Source organism: Embiotoca jacksoni, unplaced genomic scaffold, assembly GCF_022577435.1.
Source record: "Embiotoca jacksoni isolate LCO1_2020_lvr unplaced genomic scaffold, fEmbJac1.0.p SCAF_8, whole genome shotgun sequence".
Lineage (NCBI taxonomy): Eukaryota > Metazoa > Chordata > Actinopteri > Embiotocidae > Embiotoca > Embiotoca jacksoni.
Genome location: NW_027185436.1, coordinates 3,854,434 through 3,867,334, shown reverse-complemented (window position 1 = coordinate 3,867,334; position 12,901 = coordinate 3,854,434). Strand labels below are relative to the sequence as shown.

General features: G+C 41.8%; 1 protein-coding gene across 1 annotated transcript in view; it reads left to right on the top strand.

Annotated features, from left to right (window-relative positions):
* Positions 1 to 12,901, top strand: part of LOC138192037 (neurogenic locus notch homolog protein 1-like) — a 45,185-nt gene that overhangs the window by 20,917 nt on the left and 11,367 nt on the right. Inside the window, exons 10-24 of the mRNA XM_069139203.1 lie at positions 2,036 to 2,149; positions 2,327 to 2,560; positions 2,646 to 2,756; positions 3,945 to 4,137; positions 4,949 to 5,094; positions 5,200 to 5,313; positions 6,073 to 6,192; positions 7,398 to 7,550; positions 7,652 to 7,880; positions 8,385 to 8,586; positions 8,970 to 9,123; positions 9,257 to 9,441; positions 10,011 to 10,143; positions 11,495 to 11,752; positions 12,365 to 12,477. Coding sequence (XP_068995304.1) covers positions 2,036 to 2,149; positions 2,327 to 2,560; positions 2,646 to 2,756; positions 3,945 to 4,137; positions 4,949 to 5,094; positions 5,200 to 5,313; positions 6,073 to 6,192; positions 7,398 to 7,550; positions 7,652 to 7,880; positions 8,385 to 8,586; positions 8,970 to 9,123; positions 9,257 to 9,441; positions 10,011 to 10,143; positions 11,495 to 11,752; positions 12,365 to 12,477 — 2,459 coding nt within the window. The remainder of the gene's footprint in view (positions 1 to 2,035; positions 2,150 to 2,326; positions 2,561 to 2,645; positions 2,757 to 3,944; positions 4,138 to 4,948; positions 5,095 to 5,199; positions 5,314 to 6,072; positions 6,193 to 7,397; positions 7,551 to 7,651; positions 7,881 to 8,384; positions 8,587 to 8,969; positions 9,124 to 9,256; positions 9,442 to 10,010; positions 10,144 to 11,494; positions 11,753 to 12,364; positions 12,478 to 12,901) is intronic.

The window sequence follows — 12,901 nt, the reverse complement described above, 5'->3', positions numbered from 1 at the left end:
TCAGGGCACTGTAACTGAACTGTGAAGAGACGTAACGTTTGCATTGCGACCTGGAAAATAACCACTCAGTTTGTCCCGCCGAGGTTTGTTCCAACTGCTAACAGAGGAGACTGCACTTGAGCAATCACTTCTTGATTGCTCAAATGTTCTCTTTATATTGGCTGTCGTCCTTAGTGTTTGTTTACTACGTTACATGTGGTGTGACATCCGTATTTCACCCTATAGAATATAAAGCTCAGACAAATCACTCATCGTCGGCCCTGCTGTCACACAAAACTCTCAATAAACGCGAAAGATGTTGACGATTACTGACAAAATTATTTTTTTTGTTCCCCTTGCTGACAACACCCCCTTAATAATATTTTTATAGTTTGTAATTTACATGTTAAAATGCCTATATACCCATTGACACAAAAATAAAAAAGTACCATTTTCTAATATTACACCGTTTAATATTTTATAAGTAGTAAATAACATCTTTAGTAATCAAATGGTTTATAATTATTTCCCCTCCTTACAGATAAATAAAGAAATAAAGCTAAAAATAGGATAAAAGTTACAGTGCAGTGTAAGACATAAAATACAAAAATAAAATACAGAAATGCAAGAAATGAATCAAGAATTAGATTTATTAGGAAGTAGCCAGGTTGTAAAAAACTCCTTTTGGCTGGTGTTTTTGCTTTCTTTTAGTTTGGTAGTAAATGTTTGTCATATTTAATTGTTCATTTATAATTTTTCACAACTCCCAAACCCAAATGTTGCATTTATTAGGAAGAATAAAGCAAGAGTACATTATTTGTCAACTGTAGATAAAGCCTGTAGTTATGATTTCTGAAGCCTTCAGTCCCCAATTAAACTGGGATGAAACTTTTGGCATGTTTTATCATCTTTTTCTGTGCAGTGCCTTCCAAAAGTAAAGTAGGCCTACAATAATATTTCTATCTAAAGTTAACGTACTTTTAAATAGACAGCTTATAGTTTTTGAGTTTCTATATCAAAATATACATATTTTTACACTATTTGTCTTTGTTTTGATCTTGAATTCAAATGCCCACAGTAGCAAAAACATGTTTCATTCTTACTTTTGGAGGCCATTGTATGTTTGTAACTGTTTCTGCTGTGTCCAAGTTTCAGTCATTACATCATCCGTCCACTCACAGCCAATCCAGAAAACACTGAATGGTTCAATCAGAGTCCGCTGGGAGAAATCAGCACACAGTCCGCCTCACAAATACTTCCTCACCGGATTATCACAACGGAGTCTTTCTAGCTTTACAACACCTGTGTGTTCCTGCAATGTTGGGGGTGGGAGGGTGGGATTGTCATCTCTTCATCAGACAACATCCTACGAGTCCTTGGACTGTGACAGAGCGGAGACAAGTATAAAACGTTGGGGATGAGAATAACTCCAGGAAGAAAAAAAAAAAAGGGGGGGAAAGCCTGCTGGTTGGTTTTGAATGAACAGGAGTTTGAAGAGTGGAGGGTCAGAGGTCAAGCTGGCTCTTTTCGGAGGCGCGGAGGGAGTGGATGGGGCGGCGGGGAAGAGGGCGAGAGCAAGACAGGAGAATGCGTATTGTGATGGAAAAGTTTTGGAGGACAAAGGAGGCAACAGGCTGAGTTTGGCTCTGCGTGGAGCAGACAGGGCCTCCTTTGTCTCTCACCCGTCGGTCAGGAGGCCTCGCAACTTTCTTTCTTCCCTCGTTTCTTCCCCTCTCTCCTTCCCCCGCCGCAAACGAATTGGTTCCCCCACTCTCTCCTCTCCTCTCTTTGGAGTTGCTGCTGAAAAGAAGTGAAAGGGAAAATGGAGAGCTCGTAGTGTTGCGCTGTTGTTAATTAACATGCAGATTTCTGATTCGTTGAGAGCTCTCATGCTCAGGATTATGAGTGTGACTGGTTTGAAACGGTGAGAACATAGTCTGTACACAAACACACAAACACACACACACACACACACACACACACACACACACACACACACACACACACACACACACACACAATAACAGCCTCTTGTTTTTTTTTTTTTTTTGTCCAGGCTTCACAGGGAACCTCTGCCGTATAGACATCGATGAGTGTGCCAGCACGCCGTGCAAAAATGGTGCCATTTGCACGGACGGGCCCAACCAGTACACCTGCGAGTGCACTGAAGGTACACAAGCTTTAAAAAATACTAAAAAGGTCCGACAAAAGCTCAAACTATTGAGTGAGAACTTTTACCAGGTCAGAAGGAGTTTAGAATTTTAAGAGGACAAAAATTGGAGTCGTACATGTTCTTAAATTTCAAGAAATGACAAGAGTTAACACAATAAAACAACTGTTTTCCCAGGTTACTCTGGGAGGCACTGTGAGACAAACGTCAATGAGTGCTACCCCGACCCCTGCCACTACGGCACCTGCATCGACGGCCTGGCCTCCTTCAGCTGCAACTGTCACCCCGGATTCACCGGCCGGCTGTGTGAGACCAACATCAACGAGTGTCTGAGCCAGCCGTGCAGGAACGGAGGAACCTGCCAGGACCGGGAGAACGCCTACATCTGCAGCTGCCCCAAGGGAACCACAGGTAAGGACCTCCACCTGCAACCTGCAAGAGCTACGAGTGGAACTGCTTTCATGAAATATGACATTAAGAGAAAACTGTCTTCCAGGAATCAACTGTGAAATCAACATTGACGACTGCAAGAGCAACCCCTGTGACTATGGGACCTGCATCGACAAGATCAACGGCTACGAGTGTGCCTGTGAACCCGGCTACACTGGTAAACTACTTGTACACTTGTATAGTGTTATGTAGCCATATTACTGCTTGAAACATGGGGCTGTTACATGACAGCAGACTCAGCTCAGTCTCTTTGCCATCTGAAATTAAATCCAGATTTTTTTTTGCGAGGAAGACCGACAGTCACCCTCACGCCAATACCATCATACACCATCATAAATATAAAACAAAAAAGGATGAGTTAGCCGTCTTAAATCAAATCAAATAAGATTTATTGACATGAAACGTAGTCGTATATTATAGCCAAGGCAAAATACATGTTACTGAACAGGAAATTTAGAGAGAGAAAGCAAAGGAAAATAACAGGATTGCAAATCAAACAGCATGAGTCTACAACATACTACATATAGAAGAACAGAAGAAACTAGGAGACATCTGCATTTTACTTTAATACAGTGCAGTATTTTTGCTAATGTGTCAGGGAATGTAAGGAGCTTGTTTGTGTGTCTAATGGGCGCTTCAAATCATTGCAGACTTTCAATCGTCAGGAAAGTTTAAAAGCTAATTTAAGTTAGATTCAAATTAAACATGGCCTCCGCCTCAGGTAACCAGTGGACAAAATGAGTGTTTAAGGTGCAGGACTGGAGGGTCGCAGGTACGGACGGAGGAGTGTGGTCCTGACGGGGGGAGGGTGACAGATGGCGAGCGAGCACGCTCCTCTGAGGCTCGACCGGTGTCACTTTCCAGCTCCACCCTGTTCCCGTCCTGCTGCTGTTCGGACATGAAAGCTGCCCTCCCTCACAAAGAGAGGACACACACACACACACACACTGTGGCCCGCAGAGTCACTGGGGATTTGAGCAGGAGAAAAGATTCCCTGAAAGATTCCTGAAAGTTGAGCTTTTAAAAGCTCAGAAGCGGTTCCCTGCTTTAAAGCTAAATGGGCTGCCTTTATGTTATGTGTGGCACCGGCCTGAATAGCGTCAACGCTTCAAGTGGCCGACAAAGACCGACTTTAAACCCCTTATGTTTCTGGAAATTGATACATTTACTGCACTGTTATATAGACTTTATTGTGTGGAGGTTTTGTGTGCAGCTGTATGAGTTGCTGTTATGTATTTTAAAATGATAAAACAAACTAAGCTGTCATTTCGTCGCTCATCCCCTCCCTGTCTATACACTAAAGGAAGATCGTATGTAAGTCAAGCAAAGTCTCTCTTTTCTTTAGGCACCATGTGTAACATCAACATCGATGAGTGTGCCATCAACTCGTGCCACAACGGCGGCACCTGCATCGACGGCATCAACAGCTTTACCTGCATGTGTCCAGACGGTTACCATGACGCCACCTGCTTCTCCCAAGTCAACGAGTGCATCAGCAATCCCTGCATCCACGGCCACTGTGAGGACAAGATCAACGGGTGAGTGTCTACAAGCTGGTCCGAGATGGAGAACTGTCATGAATGACACCAGATTAGGTGTAGTCCATTGCAAAAGAGCCTGGCCAGAATACAAGAACAAAACACTGAATGATTTAATACCTGCGAAATAATCTGTCCATGCAGTGACTTAAATTTACTTAGCAAGAAGTCTTAAAATAAGATGGTTGAAAATAAGTATGCTGATTTTTATATCAAATTACTTGAGAGACAAAAGTTTCATAAAACAGCAGACCTTAATCTTTACAATTTCTGCTTCACACACCCATGGTGGAAGTTTGTCTACCATCAGGACCATCTGTGGATTCAGTGTCTTCAGCATGTGGACCGAAGGCCACAGGAATAGAACCCCTTACTTTACAATTACTGGGCAACCTGCTCTACCATCTGAGCCACAGCCAACAACATTTAGCATTGATTGAAAGTAGTCCAGAAGTCTTTATAGTTCTAGTAATTCTAGTTTCAAGACATACTGCTTCATATAAGTCTTCTACAGCCTTGACGTAGATGTTTTAGATATGTGTTTCTCAAATATAGTTGATCTTGTAACGCTGATCAGGAAAACGCAAGTGATATTTACTTGAATTAAGTCAAATGATCTGCCTGAGAAAACACTACATGAGCAGTTTATATTACGACAAAGCAAAATAGATTTTAAATCTAAATATGAAATCAGTTTACTTGGTTTGACACCGCTTTTGCAATGTAGCTTTTTTTTTCTCCAAATTCCAAACAAGCGAATGCGACTCAGGATCAAACTTTAATACTGATATTTTCATTGTCTCCTCATCAGCTATAAATGCCTGTGTGACTCCGGCTGGAGCAGTAAAAACTGCGACATCAACAACAATGAGTGTGAATCCAACCCCTGTATGAATGGAGGCACCTGCAAGGACATGACCAGCGGATACATCTGCACCTGTCGAATGGGTTTCACCGGTCAGTATCTGTGTGTGTGATGAGTGTGTTTCCCTCGACACCACTTGACTGTTGACCTTCACTTCAACTGAAGTATGTGCAACTTGTTGTCCGCTCTAACCACAGGACCAAACTGCCAGACCAACATCAATGAATGTGCGTCCAACCCCTGCCTCAACCAGGGTACCTGCATCGACGACGTCGCTGGCTACAAGTGCAACTGCATCCTGCCTTACACGGGTATGAAAATGTTATTGAAAATATTTGATACGCCCATGTGTTGGCCTGGTGTTCTGGCACTCCCTCGCTATGTGTGTGTGTGTGTGTGTGTGTGGGTGGGGGGGGGGGGGGGGTCAGTTTCCACCAGCTGTGTGCTCAAGTTACTTGAAAAAGAGGAAAAATGTGCATCTGATGAAATAACTGTCGAGTAAAGTTCATCATCAAGACTTCCTCGGGGCTCAAAGACACCGAACTTTTGACTCACTCTGCTCCTCTGCGATACACTGACATCCCTAATGTGAACTGGGAAACATTTTCGTGTCATCTCTCTTATTGTTATTTGACCAAACAGATAATGATGGAAAGGCCGCTGGCAAATTTTTCTTGTATTTGTCTCGTATTTTTTGGAAAAATCCACAGGACTTTGAATAATAAAAGGCCCTTGCTCGTGTCGGGGTTGGAACGGGGTGCGTGACACATTTCCTGTTTGCCTGCTTCCTGTCTCACAGAAAAGTAAATGGCTTCACAATGGCCGGAAACTGGAGCCGGCTTCCTGTGCGAGCTGGGTGTTGTGGAAACAGATAGGGAAATGTCTCCGCAGGCCTCTAACACTGACAGAACCTGGCTAAAATCTCCTGATAGCACTGACCGAAAGATGGTTCTGTATCCATGTGGGTTACCTCTGAGTTCATGACTCTGGTGTGATATCACAGAGTGAAAGTTAAGCACAGTTTGTCATTTATTTTAATTAAAGACATGGTTCTTGTGTTTGTGTTTCAGGAGAGAACTGTGAAACATTGATGGCTCCTTGCAGCTCCAAACCCTGCAAACATGGAGGAGTGTGTCAGGAGTCGGAGGACTATCAGAGCTTCTCTTGTGTGTGTCCTGAAGGATGGCAAGGTAATCATTAATGTCTGCATACCTGTGTGCCCTCCAGGAACTATTTCATTGTCAACAGGTAGATCCTACAGTTCTACTGTGTTCCAGGGTTCCCACTGTTCAGGGAATTTCAGGGAATTTTTAAAACTCTTTTCTAGAGAGGTCAGGGGATTTGGTCATTTTGTGGGCTAAATTGTGGAATATCAGGACATTTTGCATGTTTTAATTTTAGTTGCCGTTCATCAAAGTATTTTCCATATAGTCTTTTTTTTTTTATTCCAGGTGTTGTCTGTATTGCCTGAGTGGTTTTATCCCCTTTCTGTTCGTCAAAAAGGTGCAAGCACTTCAGTAAACATGTGCCTTCTCGTAGCTGCTTAGGAAGACAAACATGCAGGAAAATGTTAATTTCAAGAACTTTGGCCACAAAATAATGACTTCAAAGACTGGGTGATAAAAGTACATGACAGAAAAGCTAGATGTAAAGTTTGTGAAACTACTATAGATCTGTCAAATATGGGAGAGGGAGCCCTTTGCAGCCGCACCAACAGTATGCTCGCTTCTTATTGTTCCCATTTGAAGGACCTTTGTGGTCAGTGTGTTTATAAAAGGATGCACAGGTTGAGTTGTGTGTGATCATTATTCTTCAGTAGGTTTAAGTAGTGAAAAGTTTTGGACTGAAACACCTTTGAGCTCTCAAATTGATGCTAATAAAATAATGTGTCTGTTTCTTGTCTGCTCAGCACAACAGTCGTCTGTTTTTTTGTGTTCATTATAGGTCAGCGGATTTCAGCTTTTTATTCAGTAAAAGTCAGAAAAAAGGCAGAGAATTTGACATTTGAGAAAAAAAAACCTCATTTTAGAGTCCACATTCTAAATGTTACATAAATAATTTCAGTTTTCAGATCTGTGTATATAACTGCGGCTTTATGTCTCTTTTTTCTGTTTATTTCAGTATTTTTTTGCATCACAGTGTTGCAAAAAATGCTGGATTAAATGAAAAACATTTTAAAGAGCTGGGAGCTTTGACACTTGGTTTGGGTTTATTCTTTTTCTGTGTTTCTTTGGATTAATGCATATTTATTTGGTTCAAAAATTTTACCTTGACACTGATTGGAACCATTTACGTACTTAATTTCTTACTTACGTACATACTTACTCAGTTTAATCAGTTTAGTGTTGTCTATCTTGTCTTGTTACCCACTGTTCCTCTTTCTGTCCCTCTTAAGGCCAAACGTGTGACGTGGATATCAAAGAGTGTGTGAAGAACCCGTGTCGTAATGGAGCCATCTGCCAGAACACTCTGGGCAGTTACCGATGCAACTGCAAACCAGGCTTCACCGGACGCAACTGTGAAACCAATATCGATGACTGCAAGCCCAGTAAGTTCATCAGTCCTCCCTTTATCTCATTTCTTTCGTTTGTCTTATGATGGAGGTGCACAATAGAGCACACAGCTGAGTGTCACGCCTCCTCCCAACAGACCCCTGCAGCAACGGAGGCCTGTGTAAGGACGAGGTGAACAGCTTCCTGTGTACCTGCCTGCCCGGCTTTCGGGGGACAAAGTGCGAGGAGGACATCAACGAGTGTGAGAGCAACCCGTGTAAAAACGGAGCCAACTGCACCGACTGTGTCAACAGCTACACCTGCACCTGCCCGCCCGGCTTCAGTGGAATCCACTGTGAAAATAACACTCCAGACTGCACTGAGAGGTACGCAGCTTTGTGTCACGTTTAAACCCCACAGCTTCAGCTTTAAGAGACGAGACAGACAGGTGAACACTGATTTATGAGTGAGGGCATCTCCAGATCAAGAGGTACTTTTCCTGTCACATGTTGATGTAGGCTACATTTTCTTGTCCCCTGTTGCCCCCTCTGGTGGAGTTTTGATTTACAACAGCGGACTCCAACATCTCCTGTATTGCAGCTGTCCCATAAGCAGTCAAGAAGTTATTTAGATGAAATGAATGTGTGGCTGTCGAGTTGTTTGCAAACATGCCAAGAGTAGTTTCTCTCAATTCAATCAGTGGAGCTGCTGTGTGGGAAAAGTTTGAATGTGAAGTAGGGCATCGCTGTAACAAAGTGTTTGTTCTTAGTGAACTTTCCGTGGATAAATCAGATGTGAATTTGCCTACAGCTCAGATAATAAAAGTTTTATTGATTCAAAAAAAGCCGCAGAATATTTTTCTATAACTATTCATGTCTGTTTTTCCACAGCTCTTGCTTCAATGGCGGCACATGTGTGGATGGCATCAACACCTTCACGTGTTTGTGTCCACCGGGCTTCACTGGGAGCTACTGCCAGCATGATATCAACGAGTGTGACTCCAAACCCTGTCTGAATGGAGGCACGTGCCAGGACAGCTACGGCACCTACAAGTGCACCTGCCTGCATGGTTACACCGGGCTCAACTGTCAGGTAGGAGCAGAGAGACAGACTGGAAGCTGGTGTTAACTTTTTATTCACTTCTCTTATCAAGTAAACAATATATTATTCCAGTAAACGATTATTTGGAGAGATGGAGGTTCAAAGATGCCTGGATGTCTCGGTAAAAAAAAGTTTTAGTTATTCTAAAGCTTTTGATGCCTATATTCCAGTGTGTAGGTTGCACCTGTAAGGACTCTGAAAAATAATAATTTGAATTAACAAATAAAGGTTTTACCTCCATATTAACCTCGACTTTTACGCTTCTTTTAACCCGCAAATCTCCAAACTCAAAGCTTACTGGGATTTCTAAACTGTTAAAATAACAGCTTTATGCATGTATAATAATCAGTGTCCTTTACATGTTCGTGTTTCAGAACTTGGTTCGATGGTGCGACTCGTCACCCTGTAAAAACGGAGGAACGTGCTGGCAGAGAGGCACCACCTACAGCTGCGAGTGTGAGACGGGCTGGACGGGCCTTTATTGTGACGTCCCGAGTGTTTCCTGTGAGGTGGCAGCCAAACAGAGAGGTACGATGGAGGATAGAGAGGTTTTACAACTCCTGTGTGTGCCAGTCAGTCTGCTTTATGAATCACAATAACAAATTAAGTTGTGAAAAACAACACTAACAGGAGGTCTCTCCATCTCGTGCTCTCTGTGTAGGAGTCGATGTTGCCCATCTGTGTCGTAACTCGGGTCAGTGTCTGGACGCAGGAAACGTTCACTACTGCCATTGTCAGGTTGGATACACTGGGAGCTACTGTGAGGAGCAGGTGGATGAATGCACCCCCAACCCCTGCCAGAACGGAGCCACCTGCACTGACTTTCTGGGTGGATACACCTGCAAGGTAAAAACTCCACAGAAATCCATATTCAGAAATCATGTCATTTAAAACTCAAGGTCTTTTAACACAGTTTGATATGTTACTTTATCTTCTTTATAATTTTTATAAACCTGATTGTGTCCTGACATTTGTCTGGTGAAAATCAAACGACTTTCTGACAAAACAATGTCAATTTAAATTGTAAATTAAGTCTTCGATGCCACACGACTTGGCATTTCAAAACTCTCATTAAGTTTCTTCTCCAAAGTTGCACACTTTACTCATTTTTAAATCTCTGTCGATCAATTTTTGTATCACGAATCTAAGTATACAGTAGGCAACAGTCCTAATGAAGAGGCCTGTTTATAAATAGAAGACAAACAGCTTGGTTATGTTAATCTCCTCTGGAGTAAAGGATCTTCTGGCCTTGGCAGGATGGAGGCCAGAAAACAGCCAGGTAAACAAAAATCGTCTTTTCATGTCAGCCATTGATTCAACTCTCTCCTCTCTCTCCTCCCGCTGCCTTCCTCCTCCTCCTCCTCCTCCTCTCTTGGCTTCTTCTTCCTCTCTCTGTTGTTCCCTTTCTCCCTCAGTGCATGCCAGGCTACTTGGGGACCAACTGCTCTGTGGAGATCAATGAGTGTTTCTCCCAGCCGTGCCAGAACGGGGGCACCTGCATTGACCTGATCAATACCTACAAATGCTCCTGTCCCCGGGGAACCCAAGGTCAGCGGACCCCACGCACACTCCTCCACACCTCTACACCACTCTGCCTCTCCACCGTCTCCACGCTTCATTAATTAGGGCTTAACAGCATCCAGGGCATGAAAAACGCCTCCTCCCGTCTTGCCTCCATCTCTTCCTCTACTTGTCAAATGCGCCATTGATTTTTCTCTCAGACATAAAGGGAGAGTGTGTTGTAAGTCAGCCTGAAGTGGCAGTGGAGTCGGGTGTAGCCCAAAACAGCCGACATGTTGTTAGAGATAAAAAAGAAAAGAAAAAAAGAAAAAAAAAAGATTTAAATTCAGAGTCATGATTCAGCTCAATATTTTTCCAAACATATCTGAACTTTGTGACTGAAATCATCAAACTATGCTTGTGTTTCAAACTGAAGCGTGTTACATTATTGAAGCAGGACACCACTGACATTCTGTTTATGTGGCTCTTTTAAACTCTACGTGGATTTATTTATGGAAACCTCAGCCTTTTCTATTTTTGTTTAGCTTTCAGGCCGTAGGATTTGTTATATAAAGTACTTGATGTAAGATGCACATTCAAGCACCACTTCCCTAATTTTCTTTTTCTTTTTTAATAAAACATATCCACATTATTATTACAAAAAGCAGATCTGACTTCATATCCAAAGTTTCCTCAACAAGAGGACACTGATTACTGCAGTTTACAGGAAAAGCAAATGTGCTTCTAATATTGTGTTAAAATCCTTTAAGTTAATACCCAATGTAATTCTCAGATTCGTTGATAAAGGTCTCTGTTTATGGTCTATTTCTGGAGTGTTTTTGCATCAAATATCGATTTACACAAAGTTGGATATTTGTATTAAAAAAAAATAGGATATTTACTTATTTTTAACAATAATCATAACACATTTAAAAAAAACAACAACTGAAATGTTCCCTCAAATGTTTTACACAGTCTGCAGTAATACAGGAACAAGTCAGTTGTACAATAGGCAACTTGATACATTTTTCCATCGACTAAACCCTGAATAGACCATTAATACCATGTATCCGAGAGACATTTTGCATCTTTTGAGTACTTTCCATTATTTTTCATACACTGTTGTGCTTTTCCCTGAGTATCGATCACTCCTTTAATGTATGAAATCCAGCTGAATCTTAAGAAGGTTTTATCAGAGGAATGCTGAAAGTCTTTCTTCATGAAGTACGTTGTAGAAGCAGATTGAGAGAAGCACATCACTTAACATCATCGCAAAGGCACTTCTCTAACGAAGGGAACATTACAGATTAAATATTGCTGCTAGTGTGACAGCAACATTTTCCCTTCCCGCTATTTTGAACTGACTAAACTGACATTACTCCTCCGTCGCTGTCTCCAGGTATGCACTGCGAGATCAACATCGACGACTGCAACCCGTTCACGGATCCCGTCACCAAGGAGCCAAAGTGTTTCAACAAAGGGAAGTGTGTGGATGGAGTCGGAGGCTACCACTGCATCTGCCCCGCTGGGTACGTGGGGGAGCGCTGCGAGGGAGACGTCAACGAGTGTCTGTCCAACCCCTGTGACCCGCGGGGGACGCACAGCTGCATCCAGCTCACCAACAACTACCGCTGCGAGTGTCGCACCGGCTACACAGGTAAACAGACGGAGGGGGATACACACCAACATGGGCTCCATCTCTTTACTCACTAAGGGTTTCAAGTTTAGGAGTAAGATCAGACATTTTTAGTCCTTTTTATTTATTTATTTTTTTCATTTTTTTTCAAGATGATTTCCCTGATTTTTTTCAAAACTTAGGCAACTTGTTCTCATTTAGAAAACGTGCTGTATTATTCCAGACAGTATTTGACAGTTAAACAAAGGTTTTTTACATAAATACATTACACATAACTTTTAAATTTGGACATTCTGCAGATCATAAATAAACTAAACTTTCTGGTAGGCAGTTTATTGCGGGGTTACTGTTTGTATGTTTGGTATGTTTACACTGAAATTCATTTCATTTTCAGTCAGTACATATATCAATACTGATATACCTGCAAAAAATATATATTAGACAGTTTATTGGTCATGCTCTAAAATACATTGTTGATATCATACTGTCTCTTTAATTGTAGGTTATTTTCTTCTTTCTTTGGTATCTGTTTCTTTAAATTGACCTGATGTTCAATATGAGTTTGGGGTTTTAAGTTATTTTTTGAACCATACATGATATGATAAATGTTTTTTGTGTGTGCCCCCTCTGTAGGTGAGCGCTGTGACACAGTGTTCGATGGCTGTAAGGGGAAACCGTGCCGTAACGGAGGAACCTGTGCTGTAGCCAGTAACACACCACACGGCTTCATCTGCAAATGTCCTCCTGTGAGTACACACACTCTCCCACATACGCACAGATCTTTGTCACTTATAGGGACACTGTAATAAAGAATATTAAGTCCACATAACAAACTCCAACTGTAATCTTACGCCGGAATAAACCAAGTGGCTGTGTGAGTGGAGACTTGCTTTTTATGGGAGGTGACAGTGTTAAAACTGAGTCATTCTGGGTTCTTTGCTTTTTTTTATGGTTTCATTTTTGTTCACCTCTGACAGTAACGTACACACATATGAAGCAGATTTTAAATATTTTAATTGCATTTTAAAAAAGGCAGATAAGTGTCATATTTCATGTTTTTCATGTATCAAAAAAAGTGTTTGTGTTTGTTGCTTTAAGAGGACACTGTTCAACACACTTGACCTTAATTGATCCACCAACTGTCTTAAAATATATGTTTAGTTTTCAAAA